At 42.4% G+C, this 22,300-nt stretch overlaps 1 protein-coding gene across 1 annotated transcript; it reads left to right on the forward strand.

Moving 5' to 3' along the window:
- The first annotated feature begins 1,067 nt into the window (after positions 1 to 1,067).
- On the forward strand, positions 1,068 to 19,686 carry ik (IK cytokine). The gene is made up of 20 exons (XM_070916918.1): positions 1,068 to 1,194; positions 2,107 to 2,173; positions 2,432 to 2,524; positions 2,626 to 2,685; positions 3,581 to 3,748; positions 3,939 to 4,053; positions 4,254 to 4,324; positions 4,980 to 5,026; positions 5,433 to 5,596; positions 8,837 to 8,945; positions 10,746 to 10,785; positions 10,895 to 11,063; positions 11,176 to 11,194; positions 17,439 to 17,522; positions 17,633 to 17,720; positions 17,815 to 17,872; positions 18,649 to 18,737; positions 18,871 to 18,979; positions 19,122 to 19,156; positions 19,355 to 19,686. Exons 1-20 carry the CDS (start codon positions 1,185 to 1,187, stop codon positions 19,380 to 19,382), a joined length of 1,623 nt encoding a protein of 540 aa, XP_070773019.1. The 5' UTR covers positions 1,068 to 1,184; the 3' UTR covers positions 19,383 to 19,686.
- Positions 19,687 to 22,300: the final 2,614 nt, after the last annotated feature.

The raw sequence follows: 22,300 nt of genomic DNA on the forward strand, positions 1-22,300 counted from the left end.
ACTGACTCACTTGTTTTCTGTTTGGACAGACTGATATTTAAACTTGTGAAGCTGTTATACATATTCATTTGCATAACACAATAAGTTCCTCTGTCTGAATTGGAAATATTTACTTTATATAACTGATAATACATTTATTGAAGCATCAAAATAAACCCTGACGCAACAGAAACACCGGCTGGTCCTGGAGAACCTTCAGCAATGACTCTGCTGGCCTGAAGGGGGCAGCACATTACTGCAGGACCCCCAACAGCAGCTTTATGCTCCAGAATTCAGTCTAATAGTTAAGAAGTAGGAAAGAGTAAGAAATTGTATGGGTGGAAAATTACAGAGAGCTCATGTTGAATTTTATTTACCTATAAAATAAAATAATGACTTAATTTTCCCAAAAGCTTCACTCAGAGCGTCTGTCAGGTCCACAGACAGACAGACGTGCACATCTGCATAACTTTAGATAACTGCTCATTAAACATTTATCATCAGTTCTGAATCAACAACAAAGATGACATTGAGAAGATTAATAATATGAATCTTTAAAATGAATGAACAGGGCGACAGACACAAAAAGATAAAAGCTGTTTCACTTTCTGTTGAATCTTTAATGATTTAATGATCGAACTATTAAAAATAGTTTCAGTTCCACCTGCTGTGTCTCTCGAATTATTGATGTTTTCTGTTTTCTAATAATGTGGAGCGGCTTGAATTGGGTTGAGTTATACTTTAGTTTTATTTTGATACACTGAGGGGAGGCAGTGAGGTTCACAGCAGATAAAAACAGTAAACAGACATTATGTCAAAAAAGAAAAGGCTCATATGTTATGTTCATATTTAATACAACCCAGAAAGACACTGAGTTCAATCTTGAGAGAAAGGAGGAAGAATGCAATTATTGTGTTATTATTATTCATTAAGTTAGACTTCTGCTTTGATTTGATTTAATTTCTAAAGAATAAAGATGTCGTGCTGAAACTGGGTCATGTCGACCCTCAGCGCGGCCTGTAGGAGGCGCTGTGACGCCTCAAACTGTTTCTGCAGGTTATAAGTGAACAGGAAGTGACGCAGGATCCGCTGGAGAAGCTAACCGACTAGCCACGCAGATAAATAAACACTGAGGTTCAGTTGTATCTTTCTAACGGGAACAAACTCGCCTTCAGACTGAAAGAGGGGACCGACACTCCGCTGAGATGCCTGAAAGTAAGCCAGAGCTCCGGACGTCTGTTAGCTAGAGGTTTATGAGCATGCTAAGAGCCTATTAGCCTGCGTTAGCACCATGCTAGCCGACCTGTTAGCTAGAGGTACAAAGTCGCTCAGATAAAACTGAACTAAACGTGACTATTAATAAAGAAGTGGCAGAGGATTTTTTATTAAACAGTCAAATCGTCGAATCACTCTCTGTATTGGGCTCAGCTAGCTTAGTTTAGCTTGACTCCGGTGACATCACACCAATCTTCGTTCACATTTCAGCCACTATAAAGCTGCCTTGCTCGTCGTCAGATAGACAGAGCTGAAAGGATGAGAGTAATATCTTTACATCGGCTTCACTGCTGTCTCTCCGCTAACTGTGACGAAATCAGTTGATCAAGGGAAAAAAAGGAAACGTCCTGCTCACATTTAAACTCACTGTGTGAATCATTGATCTCCAACATGTTAAAGAAACAAAACAAACTCACAAATGTAATACCGTTACAATCGAACACCTTCAGAATTCAAGTTTCGTTCAAATTGCCTCGTTAACTCGTCGTAAAACACACAACCCATAATCCACCGAGTTAAATGTGAAAATATTCTGGCTGTAACGTCGCACACTCTTCCCCCCTGCCTCCCTCTGCCACTGCTGGCCTCTTAATTTGCTGAACTAGAGTCTGTCACTGGCCTGCGCCTCTCACTCGTTCTTCAATCATTAAAGAAGCCAATAAAATGACAACAATTGTCGCCTCCTCGTGTAGACTGCTGGCAGGAAAGTGTACCCCACCACCCGATAAAAATATGATACATTTGCCAGCAGCCTGTCCTGTATGGAGTCTGTATACTATAGCGCCCCCTGCTGTCAGTCAGTGTACTGTAGCGCCCCCTGCTGTCAGTCCCTAACGTGTTTTCTGTGTGCAGCTGAGAGTTACTCCAACCCTTTGGCTCCTGAAGGCCTGGAGCTGGACGACCACAGAGCTGCTGCTCAGTGAGTATCATTACTCTGTGTGTGTTTTTGACTTAGGCTACCTCCGGGTACACATTTCAGACTAAAGATCAGTTAATTGAGTACAGCTTGTCCAATTGGGGACATGATGTACCCAATTAACTGGAAAAATCTGATTTTTGGGTCAGTGGTTAAGGTTAGAGTAAGTCTCCAGGAAATGAATGCAAGTCCATGTTATGTCCCCAAAAGTGACCTAAGTAAACGTGTGTGTGCATGTGTTAACCATGTGTCTCTCTTCAGGTCCAAACTGACCAATGATGACTTCAGGAAGCTGCTGATGACACCGAGGGCGACGCCCTCCTCGGCCCCGCCCTCCAAGTCCAGACACCATGAGTGAGTGACAGACGACAGAAAAACACTTCACTTCTGTCAGAAATGATGATGATGATGGAGATGGAGATGCAGGAAGTGACTAGATTTTGTTTTTCCCCCAGAATGCCAAGGGACTACAATGAGGATGAGGATCCTGCAGCAAGGAGGAGGAAGAAGAAGAGGTGAGAGTGTTGATCAAATAATAAATCTTCTTATTGATCTCACAGCTCAGAGATGCCCCAAGTGGCTCTTTAGGGTTGATACAATAAAGAGATGTTGCCAGGCAACCAGTGGAGATCCCAGTTCCAGTAAGGAAATAGCCCGACACATAAACCCCTGTAAAACTGCGTAACTTTCTTCCCACTCGTTTTGTGTCAAGTCCCGCCCCACTGTGCTGTGATTGACTAGCTCACTACTTTGGCACATTCTTGCGATTGGATGCTAGCTAAATCGGGTTTTCTGTCAAGTCTAGCCCCGCTAGCGATACTAGTGACGTTGACGATAACATGTATTTGCAAAATAGGCAAAATTGTTGAAAATGAAAGCACATCAGTTACAATAAGATCTGTTATCTTCAGTTTTTGTACAGATGAAACAAACCAGGTAGACTTGCTGGTGCTGGCAGGTGGATGTTGTTACCTGTGGACAGAGCCAGGCAAGCTCTTTCCCCCTGCTTCCAGTCTTTATGCTAAGCTAAGTTAGCTGTTCCCCCATGTTTCCAGTCTTTATGCTAAGCTAAGCTAGCTGTTCCCCCATGTTTCCAGTCTTTATGCTAAGCTAAGCTAGCGGTTTCCCCCTATTTCCAGTCTTTATGCTAAGCTAAGCTAGCGGTTTCCCCCTGTTTCCATTTTTTTGGCTAAGCTAGAAAGAAAACATAGTGTGGTCAATCAATCTGAACATCTAACTGTTGACGTCTCGTCATCTGTCGATTTGTACCTTGGTTTTGGGGTCATGGTTTTGGCACTTTGACACTTCACCAACAGTGCCACCTGGAGCCCCAACTTCTTCACAATCAGAATCCTGAGCTCCTGTTGATCTGATCATGTTATTGGTTATTAATTATTTCTTTTGTTGCAGCTACTATGCTAAGCTACGTCAGCAGGAGATGGAGCGAGAGAGAGAGCTGGCTGAGAAATACAGAGACCGTGCGAGAGAGCGACGAGACGGAGTCAACAAAGATTATGAAGAGACGGAGCTGATTAGCACCACTGCTAACTACAGAGCTGTAGGACCCACCGCAGAGGCGTGAGTACTGCTAATGCTAACAGTACTAACAGTACAAACAGTACATCTACAGCTAACTACAGAGCTGTAGGACCCACCGCTGAGGTGTGAGTACTGCCAATGCTAATGCTAACAATACAACTACCGTGTTACTCTGTATGTTTTGTATATTAGTATAGATATATTTGTATATTTGTTGTGCATGTTTCAGAGATAAGTCTGCAGCAGAGAAACGTCGTCAGCTGATTCAGGAGTCTAAGTTTTTGGGAGGTGACATGGAGCACACTCACTTGGTGAAAGGTCTGGATTTTGCTCTGCTGCAGAAGGTGAGAGACATGCTGCATTCATGTCGACAGAATCAGGAAGAACACCTGTCATTAGCCTTCATGCTAACTGTGTAGCCACACCAGATCAGCAGCCTGACATAGGTTCTTTTGTTGTTACATATTTGTAGTTTGTTATCAAGTGAAACCAGATGCTGCTCCTGTGAAATGAGCGTGTGTGTGTGTGTGTGTGTGTGTTACAGGTGAGAGCTGAAATCACCAGTAAAGAGAAAGAAGAAGAAGACATGATGGAGAAAGTCCAGAAAGAGGCAAAGTATGGAACCACATCTGAACCAGTTCTTATTTAATGTTGCAGTTATTTAAATAGTAATTATTATTATTAAGGACTGGTCTGTTTGTTTACACAGTATTAAATAAACATAATAACTGATTGTGTTTCTACATCAATAATCAGAAAAAAATGATGGAAAAAGTTGTTTGTTGTTTCCTTTGGTTTCTACAAAAGAACTGACTGATGGAACTCGCATTTAATTAATTAAATTTATTAACGGTGTATTTAACATTACTTAATAATATCCAGACATCAGTATCAGTGTTTCCTCCAGGATTTATATCAGCAGTGGTGGGGAAAATGCTGTACTCGTGCTGTTGTTTTATTGGTTGTCATGACTTCATGGACAGCACTCGTGTCTTTGTGACTTCATGACATTTCATAATATTCTGAAGCTGTGGCGACAAAATGTATATAACGGAAATACTGATAACATTCAAAAGTGGTGTCATTTAGTGATATCAGCTACATCTGACAGTATTTGATATCTGGCTGATGACTCATTGATTGACAGCTCTGTCTGACACCCGAGTGATCTCAGAGATAATTTATTTAGAAAGACTCTCCACTCTGTTGGTTTTATGAACAGCAGAAACACACAGCACACTTCTTTGACCTGTCTGTGTGTCTGTTTCAGGAAAGACGTGGAGCCAGAGGAGAAGATAGAGTTTAAGACTCGTCTTGGTGAGTCCGGTCATCTGGTTGATTGGTTGGTTATTTGGTTAATTAGTTAGTTAAGACTGATGAACACATCTTGGTGTCACTCTGTCATTTGTTATTTTCAGGATCTCATGATGAGTCTTCAGCTTCCTTAACATGCTAGTATCAGCGCCACTGTTCAGAAAAAAGTATTTCAAGATTAAAGTTGTAATAGTTTGAGGAAAAAAATGTAAAAAGTTTTAATCATTTTTCTCAAATTCATATCTTTCTCAATATTTCAACTTTAGAGATTTCCCGAGTAAAACTGTAATCCCTTTGTTGAATATTCCTGTACTAAAGTCCTGTTTCTATTTTTGCACAACCTCCTGCTGTTACATCATCTCCTCCTTCTTATCTCCTCCTCCTCTCCTTCCTGTCTTCTGCCCCTCAGGTAGGAATATCTACCGTGTTGTGTTCAGGACGGGTGTGGTGGAGAGGAACGAGCTCTTCCTGCCCGGCAGGATGGCGTACGTGGTCGACCTGGACGACGAGTTCACTGACACCGACATCCCAACAACTCTGATCCGCAGCAAAGCCGACTGTCCCAGCATGGAGGTACTGCATCTACATGACAGTAGACATCTGCATCACAGTTAGAGCCCGAACGATACTGAATTTTTGGGGCCAATACCGATATTAGGGAGATAAAAAAATTCTGATAACAATATATTGGCCGATATTCTTCATATACATCCATGAAGACACATTTTTTGGCAATGATCCCTCAAATGTGGTTATCAAACACTTGTGACAAGGTGATGACATCACTTCTGAATTAACACTTTTTCTGCATCAGTGTTCTGTAAAAAAAAAAGAAAAAATATCGGCGAAAATCGGTCAACATATACGCCGATTCCGATATATCTGATAGGCAAAAATTGGCTGATTTAATCGGCTTTCCAATAAATTGGTCGGGCTCTAATCACAGTAAACATGTGCATCACAGTAAACATCTGCTTGACAGTCTGAAGACACCTTGAAGCTGAATTCAGACCAAATCAGGCGTAACGGTGAAAACGTCCTCCCATTCATTTGAATGTGAGTAGTGCGTTTAGGCTGCGGCGGTGGGGATGGCGCTGCACTAGAGGCAGCCTGTTGCAGCAGCTCTCGCTCACCGTTGAGTTTTTCACCGCGGTGTTACCCGAGAAGAGACTCGATGTCCCCTGTGAGCTGAGGAGGAGGAGACGCTTTAAACCCGTCCTTCCAGCAATCATCATGGGGAATGTGCGACCTCTCCCCAGTAAGATGGATGAGTTAGCAGCGCTGACCCGGCACCAGAGGGAATACCGGGAGTCTGTACTCAGGCAGCCAGCCGTTGACAGTCTCACACACTGCATAACGGACTATATTAACTTCTGTGTTGAAAATACCGTACCCACCAGGACTGCACAGTGTTTTTCCAACAGCAAACCCTGGATTACCCCGGACACAAAGGCTCTCCTCAAGGAAAAGAAGAGGGCCTTTAAGTCAGGAAACAAGGAGGAGCTGAAGACCATGCAGAAGGAGCTGAGGTGGAGGATCAGGGACGGCAAGTCCAACAGCTACAGGAGGAAGATGGAGGATCAGCTGCAGCAGAATATTATCAGTGGAGTCTGGATGGGCCTTAAAAACATCTCTGGTTATAGGGAACCCAGCTCCCAGCCTGTGGGGGGCCAGAAGTGGGTGAAACATCTGAACGTCTTCTTCAATAGATTTGATCAGGCATCTGCCCACCCCCCGGCCCAGTCCACTCTGCTGCAACCCCCATCGTCTGCACCCCCTGCATACTGCCCCACCCCCACCTTCTCCGCCCTTCCCACAACAGTCAGCTCACAGCCACCCTTCACATCCACGGCACTTCCTGCCCAATATCCCACCCTCCCACCCCCAACCCCCAGCATACAGCCCCCCTGCTCCAATCTGTCCCTCACAACAAACCAGGTGAGGAATGAACTCAGGACGATCAAGGCGAGGAAGGCTGCGGGTCTGGTTGGCATCAGCTCAAGGCTCCTCAAGTCCTGTACAGACCAGCTGTGCACCCCAAGGACTTCAACAGCTACAGGCCGGTGGCACTGACATCGCATCTGATGAAGACCCTGGAGAGGCTGGTCCTTGTCCACCTCCGCTCCCTGGTGAGGCCGTCTTTGGACCCGCTACAGTTCGCCTACCAACACAGAACACTCACTCACCTGGAAAAGGCTGGGAGCACTGTGAGAATCATGTTCTTTGATTTCTCCAGTGCCTTTAACACCATACAGCCCACGCTTCTGAGGGACAAGTTGGAGCGCAAAGGGGTGGACCAGCACCTCACAGCATGGACTCTGGACCACTTCACCAACCGACCACAGGACGTGAGGATACGGAACTGTGAGTCCGACATGGTTGTCTGCAGCACGGGGGCCCCACAGGGAACGGTCCTGGCTCCCTTCATCTTCACCCTCTACACTGCAGACTTCACACACAACTCTGCCAACTGCTACCTGCAGAACTTCTCTGATGACTCTGCAACAGGGAATACAGAGAACTGACCCAGTACTCTGTGGACTGGTGCCGGCGGAACCGCCTAAACATCAACGCAGGGAAAACCAAAGAGCTGGTGGTGGACTTCTGCCGGTGCAAACACACCCCTCCCACACCAGTGAACATCCAGGGAATGGACATTGAGATGGTGAAATCTTACAAGTACCTGGGTGTTCACCTGAACAATAAACTGGACTGGACTGACAACACAACTGCACTGTACAAGAAGGGCCAGAGCAGACTCGGGAGACTCAGGTCTTTTGGAGTGCAGGGGGCACTCCTGAAGACCTTCTTTGACTCGGGGGTGGCATCAGCCATCTTTTATGGAGTAGTCTGCTGGAGCAGCAGAATCTCAGCTGCCGACAGGAAGAAACTGGACAGACTGATTAAGAAGGCCAGCTCTGTTCTGGGATGCCCCCCCTGGACTCAGTGGAGGTGGTGGGAGAAAGGCGGATGATGGCTAAGCTATCATCCCTGAGGGAGAACATGTCCCACCCCATGCAGGACACTCTGGCAGCACTGGGCAGCAGGGACAGGCTGCTTCACCCGCGCTGTGTGAGACACCGCAGGTCTTTCCTCTAGGCTGCTGTGTAAAACAAATGGTGCAATATCTACATCTCTCTATGTGCAATACAGTATAATCACTTTGCCTTTATTTCTTGAACTTGTAAATTATAGTTGTTTTTTAGTTTTAGTAGCTTTTTTATAACAGTCTTTATTGTTTTTATTTATTATATCTTGATCTTCTACTTATGTCTCTATTGCACTATCCTGTATGCTGCTGGAATAATGCAAATTCCCCCGCTGAGGGATTGATAAAGGATTATCTTATTGTATTATCTTCTTATCTTATGCCAAAAAAAACGCAGCGGAAAGTTGAAACAATCAACTTTTGGAGAAGGGGAAGCCCGACGTCGCGCTGCGGTGGCCAATCATGTAAGCCGACAATCAGACCAGGAGCCGAGCAGGGGAAGAAGAACTTGGTTCACCATGTAGCATTGCAGCATTGTGAAGATGCAAGAGAGACTGATTGCCGCCATGATAACCTTTCCACAGCTCCCACACTGCTGCACAACCCCGCGCTAATGAGCCACTATGGCTGATTTGGTGTGAATTGAGCGTCAGCAGCTCCTCCACTGATGACTCACATCATTAATGTTCAGGGAGCAGCTCTAGTTTCGTGTCCCAGTTAAGATCCTGTTTCTGGTCGTTTCTTAGGCTCCATGTACACATCGTGTCCTGCAGATGATCGATGTCATTATTAATATACTAACATATTCTCTATGTGTCTCTCAGGCTCAGACGACTCTCACCACGAATGACATTGTGATCTCGAAGCTGACTCAGATCCTGTCTTACCTCAGACAGGGAACACGACACAAGAAGATCAAGAAGAAGGACAAAGGTAACTTTCTGTACACCTGCCAATATAGGTTTTTATTTTTGTATAATATCTGATTGGTTTAATTAAAGCAGCACAGGAGAAATTAATTAAATTTGGCGGAGCCAGTCCTCCAAAGATTTTCTTTCTCCTCAAATAATTGTATTAAAATGTTATCCCATCGGTTAAAGATTTCTTTGGGTGTATGAATTACCACGTTTTTAAATAAAAAAAAGAAACAAAGTTAAAATATTTGTTTTAATGATCTCAATTGTCCCTATTATTAGAGTCGTGTTTAGTTTGTCTCTCCGAAGCCCTGAAAGTATATGGATATACCTTCTTAAAGTCTTGACAGATGGTCGCCGCTAAATATTTCACTTTATTTTGGACCCATCTTAGATTATATTTAGATTTGATAGTATGTGATATTGGCTGTCCAGCTGCCATTGCCTCTGATGTACCCATATTTACTTTGTATTCAGAGACTGTGCTGTGTTGTTTTATCTCCTCCTTAACTTTTTTTCTCAAGATGAAATTATTGGGGTAGAGATAATATATATAATTTTTACAACTCATACATTTATCATTTAATTTGCATTTTAGAAACTAAACCTGACTGATCAGGATTCATAATATTAGGAATTGAAGTAAGTCATTTATGACCCACATTTAAAAAGGATATTGGGCGATATGAGGCACAGTGTGCTTGTTCTTTACCTTCTTTATGAATTCATGTGATAATTACAGATTCCCATGTATCTGCATATTGTCTACTAGCCCATTTAAAGGTTTGGCATAGCAGAGGTACCCATAACATTGAACTTCTTTATATAACTCATTTGTAAATCCATCACTTCCTGGACATTTGTCATTTGTCTTCTTATGGACAGCTATGCCTCAGTTATTGACTTGGTGGTATTCTTGTGTTTCTGGAGTATACAATTTTTGGTAGTATTTAACAAATTATTTTGCCATTTCTGACCTTTTTATTAGTATATTACCAGTACTGTCTTAAATGTTTAACATACTAGCTTTATTACTCTGTCTTCATAACCTCCATGTTAATATTCTCAGTACTTTCTCTTTGTTCCATATCTAAGTGATCTATTGTTTTGATCTATTTCATCAAGTATTTGTTTGTGTGATCTCTTTTTATATTCTTCTTGAAGTCTCGTCAGTTTACTTTCCATGTTATTTCTTTCCTTTTCTCTTTGCTTTCTCTTAAATGATGAAAAATCGACCATCTCCCCTCTAATGACTTAGAGACTTTAGCTCCCTCCCAAGCCATTATCATTAATCTCACTATATTGTTTTATTAGTTATTTAAATTCATTGTCATTTAAAAGACTGTTGCACCTAGATTCACCAAAGTTGGTAGGTACGTGTATCCTGTCCAAACTTTTCCTCTTGGAGCCATACCCTACCCCCAACAGGAAGTCCGTAATTTTGAATATACTGTACATTTCTTTTGCATTTCCAGGCTCTGTACTTTAACAAACTCCTCCTGGAGATTTGATCAGATCGACTTCAAATTTGGTCAGTGCAATGTAAAGACATTGCAAAGTTTGATGTTTCGCCATGAATAAAGAAACTGTTGATTCAGGAAGTTCATGCTCTATACTTTTACAAACCAGTCCTATACAGTTCATACAGTGAGGGTAGTGGGAAACATAGAGTGAAAGATCTCTGGCATCGCGGCTGCTGCTCCCCCCGATGTGCACAAGTGTGCAAGGGCCCGTTCAACGCTGCTTGCACCTTCTTAATTTTTATTGTTTCTCAAAGACGATATAAACAGTGAAACTAATAACTGTGTTTGTGTTTTAGGTAAACTGGATGAGAAGAGGGCTCCTGAGGCTGATCTGAGGTCAGCTGACAACAACACAACATGTAGCTGTAACTCTGTCTTTTGTCTCTGACTTAACTAAAGCTGAAACACAGAGTGTCTCCATCACACTGTCTCTGTTGTGTTTCAGTATCTTTGACGACATTGGGGACTACATCCTGTCCACCTCGTCCTCTAAACCTCCCAAAGACAAAGAGAGACACAGAGAAAGAGACAGGGAGAGAGAACGAGAGAGAGAGGACGACAGCAAGAGCAGGAGACACAGCTACTTTGAGAAACCACGAGGAGACGAACACCAGGTCAGACTGACAGAGACAGACAGACGGGTGGTTGTTGATAATCATTATTATTATTATTATTATTATTGTTGTTGTTGTTGTTGTCTGAAACTAACTGTCTGTCTGTCTGTAGGTTGTGGAGGTGGATACAGGTAAATTACTTCATTTCATTCTTGTTAAAATCAGAACTGCAAGTTGAAACAAACTTTACTGACATGGATGGGTACTCTCTATTGTTAAAAATAAAATGAGAACATACAGATTTGCTTCCGTTAGGATATCCTCTTCTTCCAGCAGTCCAATCTTAGGCATATTTACAGACAACAAATCACAGTCCAACACACCCAAACACCAGCTCACAACATACAAACTGATGGATAATAAATAAGCAAGTAATTAAACAACACAACAGATGGCTTCAAATAAATAAATGCTTTACAACTTAGTAATGTAACGTCACTTAAGGACATCTGCACTTTAACTAAACTCAACAAAACAATTATTACAGCATTTCATCTAAATATGTAAAGCCTGAGTGTATATTACAACCTGACATTATCTCTATATAATGTCATATTACAGCCTGACATTATCTCTATATAATGTCATATTACAGCCTAACATTATCTCTATATAACCTCATATTACAGCCTGACATTATCTCTATATAACCTCATATTAAAGCCTAACATTATCTTTATATAACCTTATATTACAACCTGACATTATCGCTATATAGTGTCATATTACAGCCTAACATTTTCTCTATATAACCTTATATTACAACCTGACATTATCGCTATATAGTGTCATATTACAGCCTAACATTATCTCTATATAACCTCATATTACAACTTGACATTATCTCTATATAATGTCATATTACAGCCTAACATTATCTCTATATAGCCTCATATTACAGCCTGACATTATCTCTATATAACCTCATATTACGGCCTAACATTATCTTTGTATAACCTCATATTACAGCCTAACATTATCTCTATATAACCTCGTATTACAACCTGACATTATCTCTATATAACCTCATATTACAGCTTGACATTATCGCTATACAGTTGTGCTCATAAGTTTACATACCCTGGCAGAATTTGTAAAATGTGTACCATTCTTTACTGAAAACATGAATGATCAGGCAAAATAAATATCTTTTATTTTAAATGGGATTCAAACTAAACTATGAGGTATCTAAAAAAAACAAAAAACTGCCCATTCTTCTTGGCAAAAAGCTTCCAGGTCCTGTAAATTCTTGGGCTGTCTTGCATGAACTGCACGTTTGAGATCTCCCCAAAGTGGCTCAATGATATTGAGGTCAGGAGACTGTGATGGCCACTCCAGAACCTTCACTTTTTTCTGCTGTAGCCAAAGACAGGTCGCCTTGGCCTTGTGTTTTGGATCATTGTCATGTTGGAAAGTCCAAGTGCGTCCCATGCGCAGCTTCTGGGCTGATGAGTGCAAATTGTCCTCCAGTATTTTCTGATAACATGTTGCATTCATCTTGCCATCCATTTTGACCAAATTCCCTGTGCCGCTGTAGCTCACACCCCCCCAAAACATCAGAGATCCACCCCCATGCTTCACAGTAGGGATGGTGTACTTTTCATCATAGGCATTGTTGACGCCCCTCCAAACATAACGTTTATGGTTGTGACCATCAAGTTCAATCTTAGTCTCATCACTCCAAATGATTTTGTTCCAGAAGCTTTGAGGCTTGTCCAGGTGCTGTTTAGCATATTGTAAGCGGGCTGTTTTGTGGCACTGGCGCAGTAATGGCTTTCTTCTGGCAACTCGACCGTGCAGCCCATTTTTCTTCAAGTGTCTCCGTATTGTGCATCTTGAAACAGCCACACCACTTTTCTGTAGAGAAGTCTGTATGTCAGCTGAAGGTATTTGAGTTTTTCTTTGCATCCCGAACAATTTTCCTGGCAATTGTGGCTGAAATTTTTGTTGGTTCTACCTGACCATGGCTTGGTATCAACAGAACCCCTTATTTTCCACTTTTTTATCAGAGTTTGAACACTACTGATTGGCATTCTCAAATGTTTGGATATCTTTTTATATCCTTTTCCTGTTTTATAAAGTTCAACTACCTTCTCTCGCAGGTCCTTTGACAGTTCTTTGGCTCAGGATCCAGCAAAGTCAGTGCAGCACTAGAGGAAATGTGCAGGAGCCCAGAGACTCACTTACTTTTTATACACAGACACTAATTACATGCAAACAGGTGACAGGTGTGGACAGTTACCCTTACTAGCCATTTAAACCTGTTTGTGTCAACTTGTGTGCATATTATCAGGCCAAAACTTCAAGGGTATGTATACTTAATACAATTGCATGATAATAAATAACTTCGTCTGACCACTAACCCTGAATGAAAGAAAGGTTTTTCCATGATCAAACATATTTTCTGAAAAAATGGACAATATTTCACAAATTCTGCCAGGGTATTTAAACTTATGAGCACAACTGTATAATGTCATATTACAGCCTAACATTATCTCTATATAACCTCATACTGCAACCTAACACTATCTTTATAACCTCATATTACAGCCCGACATTATCTCTATATAACCTCATATTACAGCCTGACATTATCGCTATATAATGTAATATTACAGCCTGACATTATCTCTGACATTTCTCTGAAAAAGTTCAATATTTATCTGTAAATCCACAGAATGACATAAAAAACTATGAGGGGAGTCATAGTTTCAAAATGTTGGAAACACGTCTCTATACAATACTGTGTTTTTCAGTGCACTTTATTGTGGTTCTAAAATAAGATAAGCCTTTATTAATCCCTCAGCGGGGAAATTTGCATTGTTACAGCAGCAACATAAGATACATAAAGACAGTTATAAAAACTATATGAACAATTATAAAAACAACACTAATTTACAAGTTTACAAATTTACACGTTTACAATTTACAGAACGGATAACGGAATTATACTGTATTGCACGTTGAGAGATATAGATATTGCACCACTGGTTATTGTTCAAAAATATTGTTTTGCATGAGAGTGGATTGTCCATTTCAGTGTGTGTGTGTGTGTGTGGTCTACTGGGAGCAGGTCTACTAGGAGCAGGTCTACTGGGAGCAGGTCTACTGGGAGCAGGTCTGATTGTAGAGCCTGACAGCAGCCGGGAGGAAAGACCTGCGGTGTCTCTCCTTCACACAGTGCGGGTGAAGCAGCCTGTCCCTGAAGGAGCTGCCCAGTGCTGCCAGAGTGTCCTGCATGGGGTGGGACATGTTCTCCCTCAGGGATGATAGCTTAGCCATCATCCGCCTTTCTCCCACCACCTCCACTGAGTCCAGGGGGGGCATCCCAGAACAGAGCTGGCCTTCTTAATCAGTCTGTCCAGTTTCTTCCTGTCGGCAGCTGAGATTCTGCTGCTCCAGCAGACCACTCCATAAAGATGGCTGATGCCACCACTGAGTCAAAGAAGGTCTTTTGGAGTGCCCCCTGCACTCCAAAAGACCTGAGTCTCCTGAGCAGGTAGAGTCTGCTCTGGCCCTTCTTGTACAGTGCAGTTGTGTTGTCAGTCCAGTCCAGTCCAGTTTATTGTTCAGGTGAACACCCAGGGACTTGTAAGATTTCACCATCTCAATGTCCATTCCCTGGATGTTCACTGGTGTGGGAGGGGTGTGTTTGGACCGGCAGAAGTCCACTACCATCTCTTTGGTTTTCCCTGCGTTGATGTTTAGGCAGTTCCTCTGGCACCAGTCCACAAAGTCCTGGGTCAGTTCTCTGTATTCCCTGTCGTCCCCATCTGTGCTGAGGCCGACAGTTGCAGAGTCATCAGAGAAGTTCTGCAGGTAGCAGCTGGCAGAGTTGTGTGTGAAGTCTGCAGTGTAGAGGGTGAAGATGAAGGGAGCCAGGACCGTTCCCTGTGGGGCCCCCGTGCTGCAGACAACCATGTCGGACTCACAGTTCCGTATCCTCTCTGGAGAAATCAAAGAACATGATTCTCACAGTGCTCCCAGCCTTTTCCAGGTGAGTGAGTGCTCTGTGGAGGAGGTAGATGGCAGCGTCATCCACCCCAATACCAGGTTGGTAGGCGAACTGTAGCGGGTCCAAAGACGGCCTCACCAGGGAGCGGAGGTGGACAAGGACCAGCCTCTCCAGGGTCTTCATCAGATGCGATGTCAGTGACACCGGCCTGTAGCTGTAGTCCTTGGGGTGCACAGCTGGTCTGTACAGGACTTGAGGAGCCTTGAGCTGATGCCATCCAGACCCGCAGCCTTCCTCGCCTTGATCGTCCTGAGTTCATTCCTCACCTGGTTTTGTTGTGAGGGACAGATTGGAGCAGGGGGGCTGTATGCTGGGGACTGTATGCTGGGGGCTGTATGCTGGGGGTTGGGGGAAGGGCGGAGAAGGTGGGGGTGGGGCAGTATGCAGGGGGTGCAGCAGAGTGGACTGGGCCCGGGGGTGGGCAGATGCCTGATCAAATCTATTGAAGAAGACGTTCAGATCATTCACCCACTTCCGGTCAGGCTGGGAGCTGGGTTCCCTATAACCAGAGATGTTTTTTTTGTAGATTATTTTTTGGGGCTTTTTTTCCTTTAATTGACAGAGAGATAGAGAGGGGGTGACATGCAGCAAAGGGCCCCAGGCCGGAATCAAAGGCCCTCTTCTTTTCCTTGAGGAGAGCCTTTGTGTCCGGGGTAATCCAGGGTTTGTTGTTGGAAAAACACCGTACAGTACTGGTGGGTACGGTATTTTCCACACAGAAGTTAATATAGTCCGTTATGCAGTGTGTGAGACTGTCAACCGCTGGCTGCCTGAGTACCAGGGGTTTGTACACAGGCAGGAGGTGCACCAGGTTGTGATCAGATCTTCCCAGGGGAGGGAGGGGTGATATGCCTCCTTGGTGTTGGCATAAAACAAGTCCAGCATCTTATTGTCTCTTGTGCGGCATGTGACATACTGGGTGAAGGTGGGCAGGGAGGAGGACGGAGAGGCATGGTTAAAGTCCTCAGAGATAAGAAGGAGGGCATGCGGGTGCTGTGTCTGCAGCCTGCCTGTAACAGAGTGAAGGATGTCACAGGCCGCGTCAGCAGAGGGGGGAATATACGCCGCTATGGCAACATGTGTGAATTCCCTCGGTAGATAGTACGGTCCTCTTTAGTCCTGTCCAGTGTGGCGTTGGTATCCGGGTTGGCGGTGTTAGTCATGTCTCCGTAAACACCATGATGCTATACTCCCGGTATTCCCTCTGGTGCCGGGTCAGCGCTGCTAACTCATCCATCTTACTGGGGAGAGGTCGCACATTCCCCATGATGATCGCTGGAAGGACGGGTTTAAAGCGTCTCCTCCTCAGCTCACGGGGGACATCGGGTCTCTCCTCGGGTAACACCGCCGTGTTACGAAGCGCTCTCAGCTGATCACTGGTGTAAACAATAGGGGAGCCCAGCCACGGTCGTAAACAATGCCAAAACCAACAAAAACACCAGGGCAAACTCAACAAGTTTAGCGTCCATGCTGTACAGACAAGTTTAAAACGTTAACAAACTAAAGAAAAAAAATAAAGTAAAGAGGAGGAGGAGAAAAACTCAACGGTGAGCGAGAGCTGCTGCAACAGGCTGCCGCTAGTGTGGCGCCATTTCTGTTTTTTTTCTGTTTTTTGGCAACATAAATATATAACTACAATATAGTTTGCTTTTTATGATAATCATGTTCATCTGAACTAAAATGAAAGTGTTTCTATCGTGTTCTTAGCGAGAAAAATTCCTCATTAAACTCAGTAATGTGACTGAATTCTGCTGGAACTAACGATTATATTCATTATCAATATATGCGGGGCATCTTGGACAATGTCTCACATCCTCTCCATGACATACTGGTCGGACACAAGAGCAGCTTCAGTGGGAGACTCATTGCTCCCAAATGTACAACAGAGCGCCACAGGAAATCATTCCTGCCTGTGGCCATTAGACTGTTCAACTCCTCCCTCTGAGGGTCAGACACTCAGGAAGAGACTGGAAATCTGTATCTACTTCACCTGTCACTACATACACTACCTCACTATTTATTGTGAATGTTTAAGTGCAATACATGTGTAGTGCAATACATATATAGTTATACACTACAGTGCAATACATCCATACATATATATACATTGTTACTGTATATATATATATATTTTTTACCTCACTTCACTTAAATACTGTAAATGTGTATATTTTTTATTTTCTATTTCTTATTTTTATATTTTGTACATACCTTTAGTTCTAAATTATGCTATTTTTCTACTCTGGAATGGGAGCACCGGTACTGTACAATTTCCCCCCGGGGATCAATAAAGTATTTCTGATTCTGATTCTGATCTGAATTAACGAGAGACTCACTAACTTTCGGTCTGTGTCTGTCAGGTCCTGAATCAGTCAGAGAGCAGATCAAGATGATCAATGAGAAGTTTGCAGGAGCAGCAGGTAGCCAATGGCAGGGCCAGGAACCATATCCTTCTTTAACACAAAGGGTTAACACTACTGTGTGTAGTATCTGTACACATGAGAATAGTACTGTGTATAGTATTACTGCAGTTTTATTCCTTAACCAGGTTGAACTGGTTCTCAGAGGAGAGACGGCAGCAAAGAACAGCTGGGAGATTTCTTTGGAGGATCAAACTCATACGCAGAGTGTTACCCTGCCACGTAAGATACACAACACACGCAGAAACACACATGGAAACACTCAGTCACACATGTATTTACACATGTAGTACTTTAAATGTGTGTATGTGTGCAGGATGGACGACCTGGCTGTGGACAGTGATGAGGAAGTGGACTACAGTAAGATGGACCAGGTAGCCCTGCTCTATGTGATTCTTCAGTCTTTAAACTCCAACATGAAGTCTAAATGTTGTCTCTGAGGGGATCTGCTCAGGTTAAACTACAGCAGCTTCGTCTGAACACCTTGAGTTTACCACCACTGTCGAACTGGTTCCACTGGTCTCACCAGTCATCTCTGGATACAGTGTTTCCCATTAATTACCTAGAACATGGTGGCCTGCCACAGTTTCATAATGAACTGAAAATATTTTTACACTTCTCATAATAACATAAAAGATCTGCTGCATTCGAGGCTTCTAGATGACAAAACTAGGATTGAGGTAAGCTAACGTTAGCTAATGTATCCACTGCAGTTATCATCTGGTCCAATCACAAGTTTATCATTATCAATGTACCACAGCACACAGATAACATTACTGCAGAAGTTATCATTGATATCTAACGTTGGGTAACATTAACATTAGCTAACAGTCTCCAAGGTTACGTTGACGGACATCCAGCTGCTGCTTGTGAAAAACAGTGTTTAACATATGTAACATTATATTTAGCTATCTAACGTTAGCTAATTATTATTACATTAGCTAATAAAGTGATTGATATCAGCTGATTAGTTTATGCACATGCGTAACATATTTGATCAATTATTGTACATCACTGTTATGTTATCTATCGGCCCTCGTGTTAGAAACTTGTACGTTACATCCAGTTGTTAAATCCGGGGCTCAGCCTGTCTTCAGCAGTTCTGAATGACCCTCGTGATGTTAATCAGCTGCTGTTTGTGTTCTTTCAGGGGAATAAGAAGGGTCCGTTGGGTCGGTGGGACTTTGACACTCAGGAGGAATATTCAGACTACATGAACAACAAGGAGGCTCTGCCGAAGTACGTCTGCTTTGTTGATCCCTCTGCTCTGACTGACAGGATCCATTTGGCTCTTTTAAAAATAACAAAATAAGGGTGTGGTTCTAGCTGCAGGGGTACATGAGTGTGTTGGTGATGAAGTTTGTCCCTGCAGGGCTGCCTTCCAGTACGGCATCAAGATGTCTGAAGGCAGAAAGACTCGACGCTTCAAAGAGACCAATGAGAAGGCAGAACTGGACCGGCAGTGGAAGAAGATCAGTGCGGTGAGGCGACAAACATAAAAATATTTAGTTTGTTTCTCTGAAAACATGAAGCAAACATTTCACAACATGGCCAAAAGTATGTGGACACAGAAAGAAAAAACAGACGGCACAGTGCTGACGTCAAACACTCTTTCTGTTTCAGATCATTGAGAAGAGGAAGAAGATGGAAGCTGATGGGTGAGTGTTTCCTGTTTTCTGTAGCTCATCATCATCTGCTCAGCCAATCAGAAGAGAGCAGGCAGTCCCCGCCTCGTTGTTTGTTTCGTACGTAAACATGACAGAGATAAGCCAATAATCCAAGTTCCTTTGATGGACGACTCCGAGTTCAAATGTAAAAAGGAAACAGTTGGTAAATGGTGTGTTCTTGTGTTTCAGGGTGGACGTGAAGAGGCCTAAATACTGAAGACTTCCTTCTTTAATTCCTTCTGTCATTCTAACCCCATTATTGACTCAAACGCATAATATTCATGTATTGATCTGTGAAGTGATTATTACTTTTTGTCTAATTGAAAACGTTAAAGTATAAACAGACGGAGGTCAAAGGTCACAGATGATCAGCATCGGACTTTGTGTCATTAAAACAGTTTAATGTTCAATGACTGAATAAGTCTGTTAGTAACCTGATATCTGATGTTATAGATTAGTTTGTGATTTAGTTTTCCGCAAGGTTTGAAATATGAATCAACAATAAACATCAAAACATGTCAATAAAACTCTTTGTCTTTTTGTTTTTAGATTGTTTGGGTTTCAGTAGGTTTAAAATGCATTTCATTGGGTTTAACAGACGTTTGAAAAGAAGCAGACTGACGTGGTTCACGTTTGGTATGAAAAACTAAACTACATCAGATGTTTCACATCAGAACAAACAGCAGGTCGGTCCGATCAGCTGCTTTATCAAGAGGCGTTTAGGCTAATTAAAGTGGAAGTCATCACTGCAGGAAGTGTGTGTGTGTGTGTGTGTGTGTGTGTGTGTGTGTGTGTGTGTGTGTGTGTGTGTGTGTGTGTGTGTGTGTGTGTGTGTGTGCGCTAATTAGTGTTTGTAGGTCTCGTTAAGGGGCTGCTGTTGTTACAGGAGTCGTTGAGCTCGTTAAGACGCAGCAGCTCGTTAAGACATCAAACTGTTTGTGTTTGTTGTTGTTGTTGATGATAGAAACATGTTTAACACTTTGACGGACAACTGGACTTATTAACCCTCTAAATTAGCATTGACAAAGCTAACAAGTGTTAATTACCCCGAGTGTGTGTGTGTTGACGGACAGCTGGACTAATGAATATGTATCTGGATGTTTCTGAAGATGCTAACAAGCGGCTAACGAGGCCTCAGAGCTCCGCCCACCAGCTGCTCCAACAGGAAGGTTTTTCAGCCGGACGAACATCAAAGACAAAGTTTGTTTTGTTTTTGTCCTTAATTTGATGATGTATTTATTTTCAACTTGATCCATTCCAGTTTTTGTCCTAAATATTTAATATTCAGCCAACTTTAGGACCCCCCCCCCCCCCCCCCCCCCCCCCAACATCAGCTACTCTTTAAACCTGTACAAGCAGCAGAGGGTTTAATGAAGCTGGGAGGTGCATACTGTACATAGCTGTGTGTTGATATCTGGAGCTCAACTTCATATGTTAATATGCAGCTTTTCGTGTTTCCATAAGTTTGACCTTCAAACTGTCGCAACTTTATTGTTTGTCATGTAAAACGATGTGACATTCACAACCGTACAGGATTCACGTTATTAAAAATCAGCAGAAAATAATGAATAGATTTACAGTCAATCATAACGGTTCATAACAACCCGTGCTTTTCTATCAATGGGACCAAGTGAAGTTAATCCAGCACTGTGTCGATACTGTATTGATCCCATTGATCCCATTGATCCTTCAGGTTGATTTTCTGACTTCAGTCTCTCTGAACATTTCGTTCTCTGGCTGTTCACATGAGAGAAGATCAGATTTAATAAGAATGTTGATTTGTTCATCTGAGTCTCAGTGCAATGAAGTTAATGAGCCACAGCCAGTGTTTTTTCTGGTTATTTGCCCTGGGCTTCGCCTCTCAGGCTACAGGCTGCCTTTTCTCATTGGTGAAGGTTGTTGGGCACGACTGAAGGCTGAACCTCAACAAAGAAAATGCCAACTAACAATTTTCAGGATAACAAATAATTTAATCCATATTTTTATTCAACCTGTATATTGTCCTAAAAACAAAAGAGAAGACACTAAAGCACCGAGCTGGAAATACATTATCTGTCAGGTCTCTATGGAGGACACTGAAAATGATTTTATCTAAGTTTATTATTATTTCATCATTATTTATTTAACTAAGCACAGTAACCACTTTTAACTTGTTTCATATACACATATTATATACATATTTATATTTCATTTCCTCTGACTTCAAACCTTCATCAGCAGTAAACTGAATTTCTTTTGTTCTCTGAACTGAACACTAACGCCCTCTCTGATTGGTCGACTTCATTGCCGTCCTGCTCTGTTGGTCAACATTCATCACAGAGACCAATCAGATCACAAACACACACACACACACACACACACACCGCTCTGTGACCCAATGTCTCATTTACTTAACTGGGTCGCAGTAAAAACAAAATGTGTGTGTGTGTGTGTGTGTGTGTGTGTGTGTGTGTGTGATGGACTGAAAACTGGGTTAAAACACAGCAGGTTAATGTCACGACACAATTCACACCTTCATCCATCACACACACACACATACACAGAAACACAGAAATTTTCTTTTTTATTATTATATAATATTTATTTTTGTTTTCACTGTAAAAAACTGTCCGTTCAGTTCAGTCAAGTCTCAGACTAGGTCTCACCTGGACCTGGTCTTATCAGCTGGGAGACTACAACAAAACCCTGATTCAGAGAGCGAGACTTCACTTTTACACAGTCCAGTATAGTTTTCAGTGAGACCAGTATGGGCACTGCTTACACCAGTTTATGTGGTAGTTCTTCAGTATAGCAAGCAATTCATACCAGTATTGTGCCGATCGTTCCTGTACAGTATAGCAGTGTCTATATATATATATATATATATATATATATATAGACACTGCTAGACCAGTATAAATCTACAGTATATGATATACTAAATAATAGACACTTTTACTAGTATAGTTACCAGTTGTTCAAAAACAGGTACATAAGTCCTGATATAAGTCTACATGTAGACAGTATATATATATACACACACACACACACACACACACACACTATAATGTGAGACAAAGAAGGAAAACAGGCACGTAAACGTTAAAGATTTAATGATCAACAGTTTCTTGTTTTTCTTTCAGGTTTAAATCTGTT

This window comes from Enoplosus armatus, chromosome 13 (genome assembly GCF_043641665.1).
Source record: "Enoplosus armatus isolate fEnoArm2 chromosome 13, fEnoArm2.hap1, whole genome shotgun sequence".
Taxonomy (NCBI): Eukaryota; Metazoa; Chordata; class Actinopteri; order Centrarchiformes; family Enoplosidae; genus Enoplosus; species Enoplosus armatus.